Genomic DNA, 21,688 nt, shown 5'->3' on the forward strand with positions numbered 1-21,688 from the left:
ATTTTGGACATCACTGCTGCTTTTGGCACGCGAGCCAAAAATGTTTCCCATCACTGGTCTAGTCTATCCTAGTTTTTTTCCTCCTTTCTAAGGACCATAAACAGTTTCCCAGTCTCTGCTTGCCTTTTCAAACATTTTCTTAAACAACGTCTTTTGATGGGGAAGAGGAGACGGGGTTTGGAAACATCACCGTAAACTACAGAAATGACAACAACAAAACAGTTTGGAAGCAAACTCTTCTGTGAGGTAATAAGAACTGTGGTTTACAGTATTCCCTACCTGAGCAAGGCCTGGTCTCCAATTCTTGTTCAGGGCAGCTGTCTTGATTTTCGAAAGATTGAATGATAAATGTTCTTGATCGAGACTGACGGCCCATGCTCTCAAAGCTCCTGCCATCGATGCACGTTAATTCACAAGAGCTCCACTCAGACCACTCGGATAAATGACAGTCACCTTATAGTCAAAAATGAAGAAAGGAGGGGAATGTGGACTTTACTAATGGACGTCTCTATACTCTGTTCAATTATAACATCAGAAAGAACCTACAGGTTATCTAACCCAAAGAACAATCTTGTACGTTCTGGGATCCTTTTGGCAATAGACTATGTTGCAGAATGTTGGTGAGAAAAGAGCTCAGAAATGGTGATACAGTTTCCAGTATTTCAAATGTGGGAATTTTTCATTTCCTCCCTCTCCCTGTGCCAGCCTCTGTTTCTCTCACACACATAAGTCTAGAATTAAGTTAAAAGCACAAATAAATGTACAATTCCTGACAACCCGCCCCCTTGAAAAATCCTGGCCCAATCATGTGTCCACTATAGACATATTCACTTTGTGATTTCTCTTTCACTACAGTCTGAATTGCCCCCAGAAGTAGATAAGTGGTTTAGTTGTTATTTATTATTAAACTTATATGCCACCCAGGGGTGGGTTGCCAATTTTTCTACTACCATTTTTTCCATACTCATGCAGCCCTAGTGTCCAGGCAGGTGGGCAGAGCCTCCCGCCGCCGCTACTACCGGTTCGCGTGATTCAGGCCGAACCGGGAGCAACTCACCTCTGATACCACCCATCCTGCCTACTCATCTACTTGACCCAATCCAATTCCTGCTTTATTTGAGATATCCAGTATAGGATGTAGACAGGCCTCCTAGCAAAAGCCAGGCTTGTCAATTGTGAGGGATGCTTGGAGTTGTAGTTCAGCATTATTTGAAGGGCCAGAAGCTCCCTACCTCTGGACCCTGGCCTTCCTAAAAACACCCTTCTAGAAAGTGCTTCGAAAACACTGATTTTAATTTCACAGCAGTAATGGGAACCTTTTGATGTTGAGGGCTAACCTTTTTAAATTATTTTTTTGTGGCAGCTGAAGGATACAATGAGGTGATACTATGTGAGAATGTAGTATATGGATCTGTGGAGTGGGAGGGAGCTGCGTTTTTATAGTAGTTATGCTAAAAATTTCCGTCCTTCATTAACTTGCTTTACAATTATGTTAAAATAAGTTTGAGTTTGAGTTTGAGTTTCACTTTATTTATATTCCCTGCGGGACTCAGGGCGGTGCACAAACCCAAGGAGGGAAAGGGAAAAACACAAAAACTACAAAAATACAGGGCATTTAAAAACAACCAACAGCCACACGATTCAAAAGGGGAAGGGAACTCATCGACCCCAGGCCTGCTGACACAGCCAGGTTTTAACAGCTTTTCAGAAGGCCTGGAGAGAGGTGAGGGTCCGAATCTCTGCGGGGAGTTCGTTCCAAAGGGCCGGAGCTGCCACAGAGAAGGCCCTCCCCCGGGTAGTAGCCAGATGACATTGGCTGGTAGACGGAACCCGGAGGAAGCCTGCTCTGTGTGATCTAATGGGTCTTTGGGAGGTAATTGGCAGCAGGCGGTCTCTCAAGTACCCAGGTCCAATACCATGAAGGGCTTTATAAGTGACGACTAGCACCTTGAAGCGTATCCGGAGACAAATCGGTAACCAGTGCAGCTCGCGGAGGATAGGTGTAACGTGGGTGTACCGAGGTGCACCCACAATCGCTCGCGCGGCTGCATAAAACAGTTTCAATGTTTTTTCAAAAAGTAATAACAAAGTGTATCTTTGTGTTATAGTTTACTGACAAATGTTGGCAACACAATTTCACGTTTGGGAGATTCTAAAAAAGAAGGGGAGGTTGCATGTGATCCCTGCTATTGAGCTGTAGGAATGCTTAAATCAAGCATATCAAGTATGTTAAAAATTTTCACCATCTGAATGTCCATGACCTAATTATTAGCATATAATCTACTGCACTTTTCAAAATCAAGTTCTTAAAAAGCTCTTTTGCATGGTTTGCGCTAATCAGCATAAGCACAAAAAATAGTAAACTTTAACATTGGAGATTTTGTTTCCCTGGATAAGGCTGGATCCTAGACTACATTATGCTTTCATTGCCAACAATGGTTTGTTCATGGGTGTTTCTCAGATACATAAGAGAGGGCAGTATACAATTTCAGTTAAGGGGAAAAGGTGCTTAAACCAGATGTGTATTTCTCCAAAATGTGGAGTTGGGTTGCCAAAGATGCAACTGCATCAGCACTGTAGATGGTCCAAAGCACTTTCTTAAAATTGAATATGAAGAATGTTATAGTACATTGCTCTCTGGTATAATGTGTATTGCATGAGTTAAAAAAAGAGAAGGGGAATGTTGACCTCTGGACCATAGTCCATCTGCAAAGGCTTTCTGTTTATTTCTACTCTCAAATTTCCATAATCATTTTAACCCTCTATCTGGATTTATATTACCTATATTAAAACAATATTCAGAGAGATCTTATAATAGCCTATAGGTAAGCTTAAGGCAAAAGGTTAATTCTGCAAAAACAAAAGGGACCGTCCTCTCATGAAAGGTTACAGTCCAAGTGAATGGGGATATTTCAACTTATGATGACCAGAAGATGATTCTGACCATGGATGGATCCTGAGCCGAATTCAGCAAAGTCAGAGTCAAAACTGGGTGACATTAGAAGGCTTCTTGGGGCGTCTGGACCACAAGTTCAGCATGCCAGATTTAAAAGTTAGTATCAAGGAGACAAATGTAACTAGTCCTTTGTGTGATTGCATTCTGATTAGATATCTTTAAGATTGGACAGTAATCCATCAAAAAGCTAGGATGTATAGAACAAACTGCAGGTCTGTGTCAAACCACCAATTTTCTTGGAACATCATGTGCAATTGGCCATAGCTATTTATCACCAAAATAATGAAATACAGTCCTTCTCAGAGTTTACCTGGACAAGGGACGGAACACGGAAGTCGAAGCAAATTCTCTTTAGGGGGAAGCTCTTCACACAGGGTGTTCTCAACTTGCTTAAATGTTGACGACGAAATGCCATCATGCACCATACACAGCAGGTTTCGTACCTGGATTCCATCTCCACATTGTCCACCCTAACAGAGGGGAAAAAAATAGAGGTTATCAAAACAACTAAATAACTACCCTTTGTATGCTGTGTATACATCTTAATCCTAGAAACAATGCAAAGTGTTTGAAAATCAGGCAATGCTTCTTGAAGTGTGCAAGAATAGTTAAAATAAAAAGTAAAAGTATTCTTTCCTACTTCACTTTTTTGTGTTCCCTTGCAGTTGATAGGTATTCTGCAATGTTGCTAAAGGACCATTCTTCAACAAATAGTTCTTCTTTTGGTGGAGGCAAGGAAAAGGATAGATGTGCTCTTATTAATCTTGAACAGGGGTCTCAAAACTTGGCAACTTTAAGAATTGTGGACTTCAACTCCCAGAATCCCCTAGTCAGAAGTCCACAAGTCTTAAAGTTGCCAACTTTGGAGACCCATGCTCTTCAACTACACATAATAATAAACTTTTGAAGTTAATGTGTATCCAGAAGGGCTAAAGCCTCACTGGGTATATTGGTAGAACATTATTGCTCTACCAATAATGCAGATTCAAAAGAAAAGGTGTTTTGGGTTTGTTTCTCAAAACAACATGTCTCTATAACACATTAAATCTTGCTCACTTTGCACGTCTTCCTGGATATGACCCAATTAGTCTGATGTGATTAATGCTAAGCAGATCTCATCTTCTCTGTACTCTGAAATAATTGAGTGTGGAAATCTAAATCACTTTAAAACCAATGCTAGATACCAGATCAAAATGTTTTGAATGTGGAATAATCTAAAAGATAAAGAGGGCAGTGTAGAATGATGCATAAGGCAAATAGATGCATGCCAAGTGCAGTGTGAAAAAAGGGAGGACATACATGCGATCCATGCTGAGAAAGAAAAAAACTACAGCTGTTTGATGCTTCACAATTCACACCAGCGTTTACATTTTCAGACTATTAGAAAAAAAAGTAATCATTTCAACGAAAAAAAGTCAAAGTCAGCACTTCAGGCTACTGAAGCTTCAAACCATACTGTTTCAAGGCCTTTCGAAGTATTGAAAGAGGCTACATGGTATTCTTAGTGCAAAAGTCAATTTCCTTGGTAGCAGGGTTCTCTGAAATTAAAGCTTGCTTTAATCTAGGCATGCTGATGTAAAACCCATCTATGACATTCACTGGAATGCTATTAGAATTGTACAGCTCTTTGACCTTTGATATTAAATTAGTCACCTGCCTCGGTTGTATGTATGATAACTTTTCCCTACTTTGTTAGAATTTTCAATAATATTAACTTAATGTCACCTCCTTAACTTTCAAAACAAGGATCAAATTGCCTCATAAAAGTGAGTTGCAATCAAGTTCATTTTCTACCTGTTGTGTCAAGGAGATGTTTTACAAACTTCAAGTACCTCAACTCTGCACGGGGACCATTCTCCAAGAACCCAACTATAGCAGGGTTTTGCAACACAGCTGCGGAACTGAGTAAGATCAGCTGGGCAAGCTCTTCCTTCTCCTTGGGCTTCCATAATTATAGATCGGGTACGAAGCATCTGACCTAAAGGAGGAGAGATGATTATTAAACACCTTGTATTTTAATATTTTCTTAATCTTTCTGGGCATATTTAAAATATTGATAAGTCATTGGGAAAGGAGGTTATGATGTGCGCCCAGTCCGATCTCTCTAATTTGTTTAAATGAAAACTGATAAGGCTAAAATAACCGAAGGCTTGAATTTGGCTGTACAAGAGATACTCGGACTAATGCAACCAAGGTCAGAATTGGAAAAAAATCATCCAATGATTCAAAGTGCAGATTGTACAAAGAAGCAGAAAAAAAGAAACAATAGATCGTATATTCAGCTAGTGAATGCACAAACTGATTGCACAAACTGATAATAAACAATAACATAACACAGTCACCAAAATGATTCATTGGAATATTTATAAAAATTATCGTGTGCCAGTAATCAAAAATTGGTGAGAACATAGAGATGAAAATGTAGTCAAAAATAAGCAGTCAAAAGTAGTCAAAAATATTGTGGGATTTCTGAATACAGGCCGATAAAAGCTTAGGCTCGTAATACATCAGATATAATTGCAGTTAAAAAGAAGAAAATGTGAATAATGGATGAGGAAATACCAGGGGACAGTAGAATAGAAGACAAAGAATTGGAGAAGATCACAAAGTATCAAGATCTGAAAAGCCAAATCGAAAGATTATGGAATAAACAGCTGTGGTGATTCCAGTGGTTATTGGCACAAAGGGTGCCATTCCAAAAAATCACAGGCAGGACTTAGAAAAATTAACACATTGACAAAATTTGCATCTGTCAATTGCAAAAAGTCCATCATTAAATTTTTAAAAAAATGTATATATTCCAAAGTCAGTGCTTAGAGTCCTTTAAACTGAACATGCCCCTCTCAAATTAGAAATATTTAAAAATCAGCCCATCATTCTAGTAACATCTAATGACACCTAGCATGACTCTTACAGCTATAACACAAGGGCTAAAGATGTAGTGCAGCTCCAGGCTGAAAAAAGTTGCTTAGTTTTGTAGCCAAGTGATATCCTATCACTTTAAAGGCGATTTAAGTTTGCCGCTTAAAAATGGCTGCTCGATGCCACGCTTAGCTCCGGGCTAGATGTACTTGCTGGATTGCTACACTCTTTTTGGTTCACCTAGTTGCCTTCCAATCCCACCTTCGTTGCCAGTGTTAGATTGGGTAATGGATAGGCACACACAGGCTTAACGGTAACAACAGCTCTTTATTGGATACAACAAGTGAGAACAATCCAGCAAGGGTTGAGTTTGACAGTAGCCCTTTTATAGGGAGCTGTCAGACTCTTCGACCAATAGGATTAAACCTCTGTTCCAGCGGGTGGAAACCACTGTAGATAGGGTGAATATCTAACAAGATCCTAACAGACATAGCCCTCAAACTCCTGGCAAGAGATAATTTTCAATACCTTAGTGAACACTTTAAAAAAATAATGATGGGATTTTGCATGCTTTTTGTATCTATGTATCTACTAAGCATTGGAAGCCCTATAAAGATAGTTGGTAGAGGCATTTATCCCTCCCCCTCCCTCCCTCCTTTTCTTTTGTCTAACTTTACAGGTCTCTACTGATATGACTTATAATGGTTAGATTGACTCTCAGGGTAGGATTTAGGTTTAGGTTTTAGGTTTAGGTTTTATTTAGGTTTTATTTGCATTTGTAGGCCGCCCTTTTCCCTGAGGGGACTCAGGGCGGCTCACAGAAAACCAGGGAAGGGGGAAATACAACATTGAGACAACGACACATAATAAAATAATGAACAACATGCATACAACATTCGGGCGGGGTAGGAATCCTTATCCCCAGGCCTGACGGGCGAGCCAGTTCTTCAAGGCTGTGCGGAAGGCTTGGACGGTGGAGAGGGTACGAATCTCTACGGGGAGCTCGTTCCAAAGGGTCGGGGCCACTGCTGAGAAGGCCCTCCTCCTTGTGGTTGCCAGCCGACACTGGCTGGCCGATGGAATGCGGAGGAGGCCTAATCTATGGGATCTTATAGGTCGTAGGGAGGTAATTGGAATAGGAATCAATTCCACTTCCTTCTCCTTTGGTTTCTGGCCTGTTCTGCTCTGCTTAGCTTCTCTCCTGACTTACCCTCCCTCCAATAATGGAGGGAAACCCAATTCAGATCCTAAGCTGATGACATGCTAATAACCATGGCTTTCCTAACACTTTGTTATTGGGTAAGTGGAGTTTATTTTCTTTCACATCAGCACTTGCCTCAAGAATTTCTTCTACCAAATTTATTATCCTGACTTTACACCTATTTGTTCTGTTGTACAAAACCACTCGCTATATAAAACCACTTAATGAGCAACACAATTTTCATCAGCCATGCACACAGGGCTGAGGGCCAGCAGTGAAAGCAGATGTAAGGCACTGCACTGGGAAACGCTGGCTATGAATGTTTCTGCCCATCCCACCTCTTCTCATAAATGTCTCAAATGAATATCGCTAGAACTAGTGCGGTATAATGTTAATGCATGAGGCTAGAAATGTCTAGACGTTGAGTCCTAGTCAGTGGTGGGATTCAAATAATTTAACAACTGGTTCTCTGCCCTAATGATTTCTTTCAACAACCAGTTTACCAAACTGCTCAGAAAAGAACAGTTCTCCCGAAGTAGTGCAAACTGGCTGAATCCCACCACTGGTCCTAGCCCCACCTTAGGCATAAAGCCAGCTGCCCTTGGACCAGTTAGTCTTTCCCAGCCCTAGGAAGTAAGCAATGGCAAACCTAACTTCTGAGACTCTTAAGAAAACTGTAGGGATTATTTCTGACAGGAATCAAAACTGATGTGAAGGCACAGGCATACACAACATGCACAGAAGAACGACAAGTCAGTGCTCAAGGATTTGTTGCAATAACATAAATGCCTTTGCATGAGAGATATTCCAGATCATTCCTGGTTCTACAGCATCATTTCTATAGCATCCATTTATAACTTGTAAGCCTCCCAGAGTCACCTCGTAGGGGAGATGGGTGGTATAAAATTTAATAAATTAAATAAATAGAAAAATAAATAACTACCTAATACACTCATTAACTTCCAATATATGATTATTGTACCGAATGTGTCTGGTATGTACAATAGGTATGTATATGTATGTGTGTCTATGTGTATGTGTATTAGCTGAAGCAGTATAGAGATCTTCACATATGTATATATGTATACACATACATATATACATATGTGAAGATCTCTATACTGCTTCAGCTAATAAGAGCCAATGTTATTTGCTCAACTTGATAAAGAAAGAAAGCTTTCCTAATGAACACTATCTTAAGCTTCATGCTATCAGTCAGGAAGCTTTTCCACTTTCAGGAACAAGCTGGCTTCTACGTAATGAGAATAGTATTAGATGAAACATTTCTTCCTGACTGAGGCTGTCCTGTGTCAGGGCAGTAGATGATGGCGATGATTCCTTTTAATTGAATCTGCTGGTACTTTAACAAATGGTGCATAATAGTGTTATTCCAAAAATAGTAACCTAATTTCTGCTCCTATTTACCGAGTTCAGGATATTTTGCTGAAAATTAATAGGTTCTTAATGGAAATGCTAAAAGTGATTTTGGACAGTAATAGTCATTACCTGGCTTGTAATTTTTCAGCTCTGATAACTATAATTTGGTCAAACAATCTTCACATTTCATATGGTTAGAAGAAGAAAAACAATTGAAACACATAACCATTGTTGTTGGAAAACAGCACTAACTGTAGCTAGTAATTACAATATTTTGGAATAAGCAACACTACATTAGTATTTGAGGTTTTTTGTTTTTTTTACTAAGTCTGTGAATTAAATACCAGGATATATCATGTAATAAAATGCTCAAACTGAGTCTGCTTCCAGGCATCCAGAGAAGGACTGTTGAAGGTCACTAGTCCTCATGGTGATTTTGGGGTGTGGGTCACAGAGCCCTGCTTTGTAGCAATCACTACTTTGAAGAACTTGCTTCTCCAGAGGGATGAGCAGTGCTTGTCTTGCTAACCAGCAAGTTAGCCAACTGTATTTGTCTCCTAACTTAGTGGCTCTAGCAAGCTGGCTAGGAAAGTCTGGGAGTTGAAATCCCCTCATCTTAACATTGTCAAGGTAAAGATACATTGCCCCAAATAATTTAAGTGGGGGAATCTATCTTTGGTGTTATGCTTTTATTTTTAGTTTACATTTTTGTTGCTGTTCAGAGTTCTCAGGACAGATTATGCAGTTGGAAATAAATAAACAAGCAAACAAACAAACATATATACAAGAATATTGAGGGAAAAAATAAATGCTTAATTACCAAAACCATCAGCATGGGTACTTCCCAACCTCCTATACAAAACCATGCAATATCTTTATTTATCTACTTTTCAAATCATTATTTCTCCGAAGGTTAATTATGGAAAAAAGAAATTAGCTTAATAATAAGGATTTCTCTTTGGATAATTATTCATTTTGTTCTACCTTATTCTTATTGATTAACTTGCCATGGAGAAATATGAAAGTAGTGCTATCTACTGATTTGTCATAAATGCTATTAAGCCTTGGCTTAAAAAAGATGGCACTTAAAAATGAGTTTAATTAAGGAAACAATGAAGCATTTCTTTTAGATGCTTCTAATTAGCAAAGATGAGCTGACAAGATTTGGCGAATGAAACATATTTGTCATCAATACAGAAAACAAAGATTAACATAGATAATAATTTGTAATAATAATTAGGATTTATACTATAATGTATTATGGTAGTGTACATTAAAATGCCCACAGTACTGTATTTCAATGCCTGTCCTGCTTTTATTAGAATCTTTGCACCTTTCCTTTAGTCAGTAAATTCCCAGGGAAAAAAAACCCTCACTGAAAGGGCTGCTTCAGCATAAAACAAAGGCTGTGTTCTATGGGACATGATTTATTCCTAATAACAGCTACAATCCTAGGATAACATGGTTGTTTAAACTTACTAGGCCTCAGAGGAATTTATGCAAGCTATTGTGCATGGGACTGCAGCCAACCTAATTATTTTACTTCTACTAAGGTTTACACTTTTTTCAAGAGCCTCTGAATTTCCCTTGGTCATTGATAAGCGACCCCGGCACTTTATAGTCAGAATAGCCTTTTAACTTCTAGTCATTAATGCAAAATCCTGAAAAACAACTTGAAACTAATAAAGCCATTTGTTATTATCCACCATGTGATTTGCATATTCCTTTTTGGCAAAAGGGAACTTGGGAAAATGTCACTGCAAATGCTCACTTCTGAAAGAGCAGTACGGTTTTCTAACGACAGCTGCCACGGTATTTGCCTCTTAACAATTATTTCCCAGTCTTCTGGGAACTTCACATTCAGCCATGGAAGAAGGTCATCAACTCAACTAAAGTAGGGACCTTGAAAAAGGCCAGTACAAAAGGAAGGCCAGCTGCATTTCTGTGGACTACAGAATGTTTCACACAAAGAATTATTACCAACCATCAAAACATAGTAATAGTGACAAATGCCAGTTCTGTCCTGGGTACTCTTGCATAAACAGAACAATTGGGAATTGGGAATCAGTTTCTTGATGACACCATCAAAAATCATCTATGGCTGAATCTCTGTTTGAAAACCTGTGATTATTTGAGACAAAGCTGAGCATCGACGGCCTGTAAAAATGATTGTTCAATTTTGGAGGGGAGAAAAAAAAAGGAACAAATTCTCCCAGTTTCTGCAGATGATGGAGAACTTCTGCAACCATTTTTCAAGGGGAAAAAATCCTACTTAGTGCTGACAGTAACACTGCCATGGAAGAGTCCCATAGGTGAAATTGCCCTGAAATACCTTCCCTTGGGTGGGAAGCCAGCTGGCCTAAAATTGTTGGAGAGATGATAAATCAATAACAAATGACTCACACACGCCATGTGGCCACCTTGTTACTAAATAAGTTTAAGGATAAAAGAGTGGTGATTTATAATGCTTTGGGATAGGGGGTGTACATAAAACACCTCTCTTCACATCAAATAATTGAGGCAGCTGCATGATTCTATTTAAAAAAACAACAACCCTCCACAGTGTTTTAATGATATGGGGGTTTGTATAGCCCTGAGGAGGATAGGTTCTAAATTTTAGGATTTTGCTTTGAAAGAAATTTTAAACATTAATTATCCATTGAACGGAATGTAAACAAGAATACATTTGTTTCCACTGGTATCAAGAGTGTGACTCTTCCATTGATGATCAACAGGCATAAATCTCTCCTCCTGTCTGCCCTAATATTTATATCAGGTATCTCCATAGAAAAGGATCTTCTACCAAGAATAAACTCCTGAGGAAGAGTATTCACAATGTGTTCATCTCCTTTGGCTACAGCTATAAATTCATAGTGATGTAGTTGCATTTATATGAGCATGCAGTCCTGGAAAACCAGAGCAAAAGACTGAGATTTATTTGCCAATCCTGAATCTTTCGGTATGCATCTTATCATTTCAATCAAGGACATTTTTTTCTTCTCTACCACACCATTCTCTTCTGAGATATAGGCCATTGCAGTTTGCTGTGCTAGTTACCTGCTATATGCTCGCTGTACAGAGAAACCGAGGCTTAAATTGTTTAAACAAAGCCACATATTCTTTTCATTTCTCCAGTAAACAAGAAGCAAAAACCACTGTCTTGTGTAATCATCTATCAATGTAAGCATGTATATGTTCCACCTGGTGCTGTACTTGGATTGTCCCACAGATGTAACTATGAAGAGAGAATTATGCTCTCATGGCTTCTTCATCAACTTTATCTCCACATTTATGGGCTTAATATCTTCAGCCTTTATCTGGCATGCACATCTGGACTGATTCACACATTGCTGCAACAGTAGTCCTCTGGTTATTGCTTCTACTTCACAAAGAGGATCTGCGTCTCTGTTTCTCATTCTCCAGTACTATTTGGTTACATAATTTTGTGGTACCTTTCTTTTCTACACATTCTAACAGACCATTTTCCAGGATAATGCTTTCGATAAGCAATAAAAGATAATAATTCTTTTACATCTTATATCTCATTTTTCCTTTTTTAATGAAAACAGACGTGCTTTTAGAACTGGGACATATGAGGCATGTTTAATTTTTAAAATCAACAACTCTTCTTTGCCTGACACAAAATGGAATGTTGCAGAGACTCTCCCAGCTAAGTTGACCTTTTCTGATGGCCAAGTGAATGGTAGGTATAAGAATTCATTTTAATGAACCTCCCCCCCCCCTTAATGAAGTTTGAAGGAAAATCAAAATAGATGCCATTTGTTCTGACACTGGTTACTCCATCTCCTTTGTGGCCTTTTCTTACACTGGCCTGAGGTGACTCATCATCTTTGGAATGTGGTTTAATATGTTTCCCTTATCTCCATTTTCTAGACAAATGAGTTATAAACAACATGAACCATTGCAAATAAGCATCTCTCTTTTCCCCTCTTTTGGTTGAGAAAAGTGGCTCTTCAAGGATTGGCAGGTTATTCTTTTACAAATGATTTACCACAAAAACATTTGTTTCCACTTTCATTTCTATTGTATGTACCCCAATTTAGTAATTTCTAGGCAATGAATTTAAAATGAAAGCTGCCAGTGTTTGTTTTTGTATAGGCATATTTAATTTCTCAAGGTGACTTTAAATATCAGATGCATGTTTACATTCCTGCTTCCTCATACTTGTTTCAAGATTCTGCTCTCCTCCTTTTTTCTCATATAACAGATTAACAGAGTTGGAAGGGACCTTTTAGGTCATCTAGTCCAACTCCTGCTCAAGCAGGAGACTACACCCGTGATGGAAAATCTTTTTTGGCTGCCGTGCCAAAAGAGGGGGGAGCAGAGGGGGGTTATGCACTGGCGTGCCACAGCCGTAATGCTATGTGTGCATGCTCCCCAGCATGCGTGCATGCATGCGATCAGAGATCCCCCCTGCTTTTGCAGCATTTTTTCACCTTCCCCAGGCTAAACAGGCTTTCTAGAAGCCTGGGGAGGGCGTAAACAGCCTCCCCAGCCCCCCCCCCAGACATTCTCCAGAGGCCTCAGGAGCTTCCCTGAAGCCTTCAGAGAGCAAAAAACAGACCTACGGGGAACCAGGAAGTTCGGGAATGGTGACTTCTGGTTTGTCCGTAGGGCTGATTTTCAACCTCCAGAGCCTTCAGGTGGCTTCCTGAAGGCTCAGGAGGGCGAAAAACGGTCCTATGAGCAAACCGGAAATCAGTTCCCAAACTTCCCATTTGCCCGTAGGGCCAGTTTTTCGTGCTTTGGAGGATTCAGGGAAGCCTCTAGAGGGCGAAAAACGGTCTCAGAGGAAGGCCAAAGTCAGCTGGCCAGCGCATGCATGCGCCCTCATTTGCCCTGACAAATGGCTCTGCGTGCCACCTGTGGCATGTGTGCCATGGGTTCTCCATCACGGCTCTATATCATTTCTGACAAATGGCAGTCCAATCTCTTCTTGAAAGTCTGAAATGATGAAGCTCCCACAACTTTCAAAGGCAAGCTGTTCCATTGATTGATTGTTCTCACTGTCAGAAAGTTCCTCTTTGTTTCTAGGTTGAATCTCTCCTTGGTGAGTTTCCATCCATTATTCCTTATCTGGCCTTCAGGTGCTTTGGAAAATAGCTTGACCCCCTCCTGTCTGTGGCAGCCTTTCAAATATTGGAACACTGCTATCATATCTCCCCTGGTCCTTCTCTTCACTAGACTAGCCATGCCAGTTCCTGTAATCATTCTTCATATGTTTTAGTCTCCTGTCCCCTAATTATCCTGGTTATAGCAGTTAAACTTATATACCGCTTCATAGGGCTTTCAGCCCTCTCTAAGCGGTTTACAGAGTAAGCATATTGCCCCCAACAATCCGGGTCCTCATTTTACCCACCTCGGAAGGATGGAAGGCTGAGTCAACCCTGAGCCGGTGAGATTTGAACAGCCGAACTGCAGAACTGCAGTCAGCTGAAGTAGCCTGCAGTGCTGCATTTAACCACTACGCCACCTCGGCTCTAGGTTGCTCTTCTATGCACTTTTTCTAGAGTCTCAACATCTTTTTTATAGTATGGTTACCAAAACTGGATGCAGTACTCTAGGTGTGGTCTTACTAGGGCTTTATAGAGTGGCATTAGTGCCTCACTTGATAAGTTTGAGAGGGTTTTCCAAAAGTTTCCTGCTTGATCTAAATCCTCTAAATACACAATCGGTCAGTGGCAAATAGATGACTCAGCTGTTCTGTTGTTTGTAATGTCCCAGGCTCTTTGTCTCTGCCCTGCTTCTGTAGGTCTTTCTTTGTCTAGACCAGGGGTCTCCAAACTTGGCAACTGGTTGGGGAATTTGGGGAGCTGAAGTTCACAAGTCTTGAAGTTGCTAAATTTGGGGACCCCTGGTCTAGCATAAACCTGATTCCTTTAGATTCCAGGAGCATCTTCATCTTCAATGACCAGAGGGAGAATTATGGTCCTTCCTTCCAGTTCTTTAGAATAGGGGTCTCCAACCTGGCCAATTTTACAATTTGTGGATTTCAACTTCCAGAATTCTCCAACCAGCAGCCAGCTGGCTGGGTATCTGGGAGTTGAAGTCTACAAGTCTTAAAGTTGTCAAGGTTGGAGATTTACGCTCTAGGGAATGAAACCTTCCTAACTCCAATTTCTGAGAATTGTCTGCTTTCCTTTTCACTAACTTTTTTTTCGCCACTCACATAGTTTACTCTCTCTTTTTCCTTTACACATTTATTCTGAAATTAACCATCAGTTAAATAATAAGCAGATAGATGTTATCCTGCTTAATTTTTTATGATTTGTTACACTGGATAACACTGGAAACATTTGTATGCATCCTGATGCTTTCATTGATAAGACAGAATTTTCTTTGGGTAGCCTAGTACACAAGATCTTTCTCTCAGTTCATCTTAAGGTGTAACAAGATTTTAGCAAACAAGATTTTAGTAAGGTGCATTTATACTGTGGAATGTGAGATAAAATGATCATTCATATTGATTCCATATTGTTTTAACAGTAATACACCCTATTTTATAATGCACTAGAAGGTGTACAGTTCACAAATGTTAGATTGTGGGTATATAAGATCAAGTAGAAAATTCAACATACTGAATTACTTCTTCCAAATTCTATTAGTACTGACTTTGGGAGACATTAAATTGGATTTTCATATAAATCTATCTCCATCCAGCAATATTAGTGACTACATAGAGCTCAAACAAACCCAATAAAAAGTGACAGTGCTTAACACTATAGTTGCTAGCTAATATTTTATTTTACAGCAATTGTACAGACTTGGACTAAAGACAAAAGAACAAAATAGACTATTCAACCAACTTTACCATTGAGTGAAGCTGTCACAAAAAATAGGAGTTTTGCATGTATTACCACAACACAGCAAATAAACAAATAAATAAACTGTAGCAATGAATGTAGCAGGTTATGAATTGAAGTGAGAACAGAAAATTTTTAATTGTTTTTGAGTGCAAAAATAATCTTCTATTATGTCTGGTTTTAGATAAAAGACATGTACTATAACGAAAAGTCACACATTCACATATTCACTGTGAGTCAATGACACATTATTCCATTTAATGATGGAATACATGAAATCTACTCCTTATTCAGTGTTGCAAAAAACGTTTGGCTGTCAAGAGAAGTATTGTCAGAGGTGCAATATGTTGAAAGTTGCATCACTTGCCAGTAAAGTTGAACCAAGTTGGTACAAGTTGATAAGATGTGGGAAGGCCATGAGTGCAGTTGAATAGTAGCATGCTGACAGTGTGTCAGAAGGTTAAAAGAAGATTAAAATTATCTCTACTCCACTGTGCCTTGAAAATGCAAATGAGGCTAACTAATAAGCAGATTCTAGAGGTGCTTTCTGTAGAACAGACAAAAAGGGAAAACCTCCTAATTTTAATCTCTGAGAGAAGAACAGAAGCATTTTATCAGTTAATTCATTAATAACATATTCTTGAATACTTTATCTGTTTTACAGAAAATTATTCAGAAATTCTGGCTTTTACTTTCTTTGTATTTATTTATTTAATAATTACAGATTTGGAACAGACGAAGCTTCTTCCCCTTGTGGTTACATTTCCAGAAAAACAGTTTAATTTTAGAATTGCCAAAAGAAGATTGATCTGTAACATCACTCCTTAACATGTCTACTCAGAAGGAAGTCCCATTCAATTAAATAAGACTTTTTTACATCTGCCTAGAATTTCAGGTTTGGAACAACACCAAAATTGTCATGCCCCAGCATATAATCTTTAAATACTGTTGTTGCTCTCTAGCCCCATCTAGTGGCCGGAGGGATAAATGCAAATTATATTGTTTTGAAGATGCCCCAACCCCTTTAACCATCAGCCCACACTCTCAAAACAAGTGCATGCTGGGAAGCCAGACTCAATTTTTCTTTAGTATTTGGAGGAAGCAGAAGCACAAAGAAGAATCCATCTTAATCTGTGGCACATGTTCCTCCAAGAACAAAGCCACATCCTCACACAAAACATTGTGGATGAGATTTAGTTTACTTGTACTTATTAATTGTTATGTTCAGCAGTAACTCGATACTACCTATCTTGTATTTGGCTCTCATTGTATATATTCTTATTTTCCCCAGTTTCAACATATCCTGTTCTCTCAATATCCAGATCTATGCACACAGTCTGTGTTATTGGAGGATAGATGGATTTAGCTGCATGTCAAGCTGCACACAGACTAATGTGTAGTGGGGACAGAACAAAAATGTATGAGCTTTTTGATCATTATTTTCTCAAATAGTGGCTCAATAGGGCTTATTGTCTTACAAAAGGAAAGTTTGCTTCCAAAAGTGTCAGGTAGCGAAATAGTATATTTGCAATATACACACAACCAAGTCTCATCAAATAAGCATAACTTTACACAGCAATGGCAATATATTCATAAGACCACAACACATACTTTATTAGTCGATTCAGAGGCCACATCCTAAATTGCCAAGAAACAGAAAATATTTTCTACAAATATTTTAACATCTCTTACATAGTCCTAGAAGTTAGCATAAATTTTAAGTTTTTTGTAGTTAAAAAATACTCTAATTTTTATCCCAGTGTTCACATCACCAACATTTCAGCTTCAATAACTGACACTGATTATTTAACTCATCATTAGATTTTTGAAAATGTGTTGAAAAACTTGTATCATTTTATTACTGTGAATGCACACCTCATATATTTGCAGTATTAATCATAGCTAGATTTTAATTAACAATAATTAGTAAACATTGTCCTAATTACTGACTGGGTTTATATGGTATGCTAAACCAAACGCTAACTTCCATTTAGCTTAGCAAGTTAATGAATCCAGTTGTTGTAGTTTTCAAACTTATCGTGTGAGTGAGCACCCGTTAATTGTCCCAGCTTCTGTCAACCTAGCAGTTCGAAAGCATGTAAAAATGCAAGTAGAAACATAGGAACCACCTTTGGTGGGAAGGTAACAGCGTTTCGTGTGCCTTCGCCATTGAGTCATGCCAACCACATGACCATGGAGACGTCTTCAGACAGCACTGACTCTTCGGCTTTGAAATGGAGATGAGCACCGCCCCCTAGAGTCAGGAGCACATATGTGCGAAGGGAACCTTTACCTTTAAGCTGTGTAAACAGAGGATATTGCTGTTTATTTAATAAGTTATGGTTAAATAAACCATGACTACTGTACCTACTATATGACCATAGTCATAATATGTCATTCTGTAAGATCAGTTGTATTGTGTGGTGTCTACAATCAGGATAATGTACATTGACATATTGTACAATATATGTCTATTTTAACCTTGCCTAACCAGACTCTGTTCAAAAACACTAGCAAGAGAAGGATTACTAGATCTCGGATGCACAAATCTAAATGGTCACAAAACAAAAGCAGAAAGTTAGTGGTTGCCTGGCATTTCTTCACTGTCATCCAGTGTTTGCATGGATTTTTGTATATATTTCTCTTATCAGTAAGTTATTTAACACTGACTTCTTTTAGCATGTCCCAAAGGTGATTTCTAAAAGGCAACATGACTTACTTTGTTTTTTTCCTTGAAAATATTTCGCTTCTCATCCAAAAAACTTCTTCAGTTTATTTTTTTTTTCAAGTAAAAAACAAAGAACAAAACAAACACAGTTGCCTTTTGAAAAGCACCTTTGGGACAAACATGGCCTGGATGATTAAAAATCTCCATAGACCTCCTTTAGAATATTTTTGTTTGGCTTCCTACTATTTCCCACCCATTTCTCACCCAAATAATACAGAGATCTGACCTCATCTAGCTTCCCAGCCCAAGCAAAGTTGGCTGGCGCTGTCATCTATTGAGACAAAAGAGGTGGACAACGTCTAGATTATAGACCACTAAATTCCACTAAATTCTGGAAATTTTAGGGGGTTCCAACCCAATATATTTGCAAACTGTTAGGGCAAAACTTAAAATAATGCAAATAGTAATTCAAATGGCACAATTACCTGCAAGACCACAAGTTTGTGAACATTCCGACCAAGAAGACCATTCCGTAACCAGACAGTTCACTACACATTCTACCATGCAGTTGGCAGTCATCTGGGTGGGTGTTTCCATATTCAACTGTTAAGGAAAAACAACAGATCACTTGTCACTGACAGCTAGGCAGATGTGCAATTAAGCAGGGCTTTTAACAAAATACCAAAAGTTGGATCCTGTCTTCTGGAGTAGGCAGCGATAATACATTTAAAAACAATAATAGTTTCTTCAATATTTTTTCACTGCCCCAAGTCCAGCTTGCTCATAGCTTTGCCATAGACTTTGGCAAAGTAATATTCCTTGAAGTGCATTAGCATGTTTCACTTTGGAATCCCAAGTTTATACATTGCCGTTTTGTCTGTCTGTCTTCTGAACTGGCTGGACTTGGATGAAAGAGCTACAGTATAGAAAATGTATATGCCCATAAGGTCATTTGGATTATAATTGATAAAGAAGGACAATAATGACTGAGAGAGGGCCAATGGGATGAAATGCTAGATGAAGCCGTCAGTCGAGAAACAATCGGAGGGAGATGTTGAAATGATAGTTAGAAGGAAAGAAAAGAAGAACAGGAAGAAGCAGGTTAGAAATACAGAAAACAGAGAGAAGAATTATACAAATGCTGCTAAAAAGGAAAAATCAGCCATGATTTGGGTAAAATTTAGAAAATTGTTTTTAACAGATTACTTTCAATTTTTATTTACCTTAAAAATTCATGTCTACTGATCAAAATGTAGGAATAGTTCCTGATCTACCTTACCTTATCCTGTATACTGACTTCAAATGACAAACCAATGTCAGTGACTCTATGGAGGGTTCCACATGGAACTATAGAAGGTTAGTGACATTTATTTTGATGCATTTTTCTGAAAGACTAAAATCTATGAGATGGTGGCAATTTTACTCATTTAACAATCAGGGTAATACAAAAATGTCTAACCTATGTGGAGACCTAAGTGCAGACACCTACAAAGTGCAAAATAGATCTCATAGCTTATCAGGCTGCTCTATGAAGACATTATCTCATCTGAATACACTTTATTCACTGCGTTCTAGCCAGCCCCTGGGTGCAATGTTTCCAAAATCAGTGAGCAAGAGAGGGTCAGGTTGTATATCAGTGTGTGTTTATAAGTATTTTCATTTACCTTCTTTTAAATTCCTATATGAAAATTTCTGGGCTTCATTGAATTCAGCACCATTTGGTTGTCCCAAAGATATTTTTCAAAAAGACAAATGGACTTTCTTGGGTTTTTTTTTCCTGAAAACATTTTGCTTCTCATTCAACATATTTCTTCAGAACTGAAGAAGCGAAACAATTTTCAAGGAAAAAGTTCTGAAAAAGCTTCTTAGATGATAAGTAAAACATTTTCAAGAGGGGAAAAAAACCTAGAACCCCCAGTTGCCCTTTGAAAAAGTGCATTTGGGACAACCATGACCTGGATAACTGAGAATCTCCAAAGAGACCACATGTTAGGATTTAGGAAAATAAATAACCCAAAATGATTTGATAAAACACTTTCGAAGCTGAGTGTTGTCAGTCAGATATTATTTTATGGGCTGTCCAAGGTGACTTAAGGGCCCAGGGAATATTTGCATTAAGTAACCAAATGGAAGCTCACCTGCTCACAGTGATTCATGTTCACGGCTTTTCCATCACTGCGAATACAGCTTAGAAGGCGATTCCTAATCCCTTGTCCACAGGCTGAATTTTCATTTAGCTGGCATGTGCTCCAGTCTAAAGAGACATTATGGTTACAATTGGTTCTGCCTATTAATGCTAGAAGGACTGTTTAAAAAAAAATTAAGCTATATTTTTTTTTACAATTTGGAAACCAATATAATATTATTTAGAAGAAAAGAAGCCATCCAGCCTTAAATTATTCTGTTTTTATTTCAGTAGCCCTTAAAGATTACATTCCCTCTGAGTATGCTAACAACTGTCCAATGATGATGAAATGTAGCACTTCATAGTGATCAAGTGGCATGCCGCTCCGTTGGATGCCAAAAATTGTAAAAAAAAAAATTCTGCAGCACGACTACCTTGAAGCAACACTTGTCATAATCTCCAACTGAGTTTTGTTTGACAAAAGAAATCATGTTTCCCTTGAAAGAAAACACTTGTAAAATATTAACATCTTCTTCAAGCTAGGATAACCAATTAGGGAATGCTGTTTTTTCAAGTACCACTCTGCAAAGGTAATGTTGGAAATAGCTAGAAATCTTAAATAAATGACTTTTTTTTTGCCTTCAAATGCATATGAAATGATATAAATCATTTTTCCCTCTGTGTGGTCTTAACACTTCATTTCTTTGGATGTGCAATCTCTGTGTTGCTTACCAGAATTGTGAAAGACAGCTTCTTTTCTTGCCACATGTGAATTGAACCCTATGGCTTGTCCTCAATATTATATAGAATTCCTAGGTGAACGTGCTTTCATTTTAATGAGGGGAATATCTCTAAACAGGGTTCCATTAGGAAGACAGGAATGATGGAATCCTAGAATAAAAAGTCCATTCTGTACTCTGCATGAGGCAGTAGCTCTTTATAGAATTCAAAGTTTTGCCTCTAGGAGTTGACCTTTGACATCTTGAGCCCATTTTTAAGTACCTTTTTATAGTTTATCAATCTGAACTTGGAAATTAGGATCAATTAATCACAAATTTGCACCTCTCTTGAGTGAAGCTTGACTGCTGGTGTCTATGTGGATGGATTCCTGTTATGCTTTAGATAAGCATCGGGAAGTGACTGATGTCTTTGTTCAGGATTATTTTTCAACTTCCCTACTGAGTCCACAACTCTGAAACTTTTTGGCGATCTCATGTCCAAGTGTTAACCATGTCTGCCTTTCATGTTTCATTTTTTATAAATAACATATTATTATTAATTTGAAAAAATAAAGGAAAATATACAAATATACTTAAAATAATATTAAAAGGATAATAAAGATTAAGAACCAAATATAAACAGGAAAATCAGGTGATAACTAACAGTTCTAAAATACTGTATGATGAATATATTGTAATACATCATTAAGAAGCTTGCAGACATTCATATCTATTTTCTAATCAAAACATGTCTCTATTACATTACTTGATTATTACTAAATTACTAAATATCTCTATTAAAGGCACTTGGTTAACACAATTGGAGTTATAAAAAAGGAGAAAGAAAGCGACTGTAGATGATAAAACAATACATTAAGACAATTCAATGCATTATATGTAGATAATATGCCAAGTTAAAATATAAACTCTAAAACCTGAATTTTGGATGTGGTCCA

General features: G+C 38.2%; 1 protein-coding gene across 1 annotated transcript in view; it reads right to left on the reverse strand.

Moving 5' to 3' along the window:
- Nucleotides 1-21,688, reverse strand: part of THSD7B (thrombospondin type 1 domain containing 7B) — a 442,486-nt gene that overhangs the window by 24,713 nt on the left and 396,085 nt on the right. The window contains exons 18-22 of the mRNA XM_087710996.1: nucleotides 20,027-20,142; nucleotides 18,374-18,491; nucleotides 4,789-4,934; nucleotides 3,267-3,426; nucleotides 280-453 (exon numbers count right to left, since the gene is read on the reverse strand). Of these exons, the coding sequence (XP_087567122.1) occupies nucleotides 280-453; nucleotides 3,267-3,426; nucleotides 4,789-4,934; nucleotides 18,374-18,491; nucleotides 20,027-20,142 (714 nt within the window). The remainder of the gene's footprint in view (nucleotides 1-279; nucleotides 454-3,266; nucleotides 3,427-4,788; nucleotides 4,935-18,373; nucleotides 18,492-20,026; nucleotides 20,143-21,688) is intronic.

Source organism: Thamnophis sirtalis, unplaced genomic scaffold (genome assembly GCF_051295495.1).
Source record: "Thamnophis sirtalis isolate CommonGarterSnake01/CBP01778 unplaced genomic scaffold, rThaSir2_p1.2 scaffold_1, whole genome shotgun sequence".
NCBI classification, from domain to species: domain Eukaryota; kingdom Metazoa; phylum Chordata; class Lepidosauria; order Squamata; family Natricidae; genus Thamnophis; species Thamnophis sirtalis.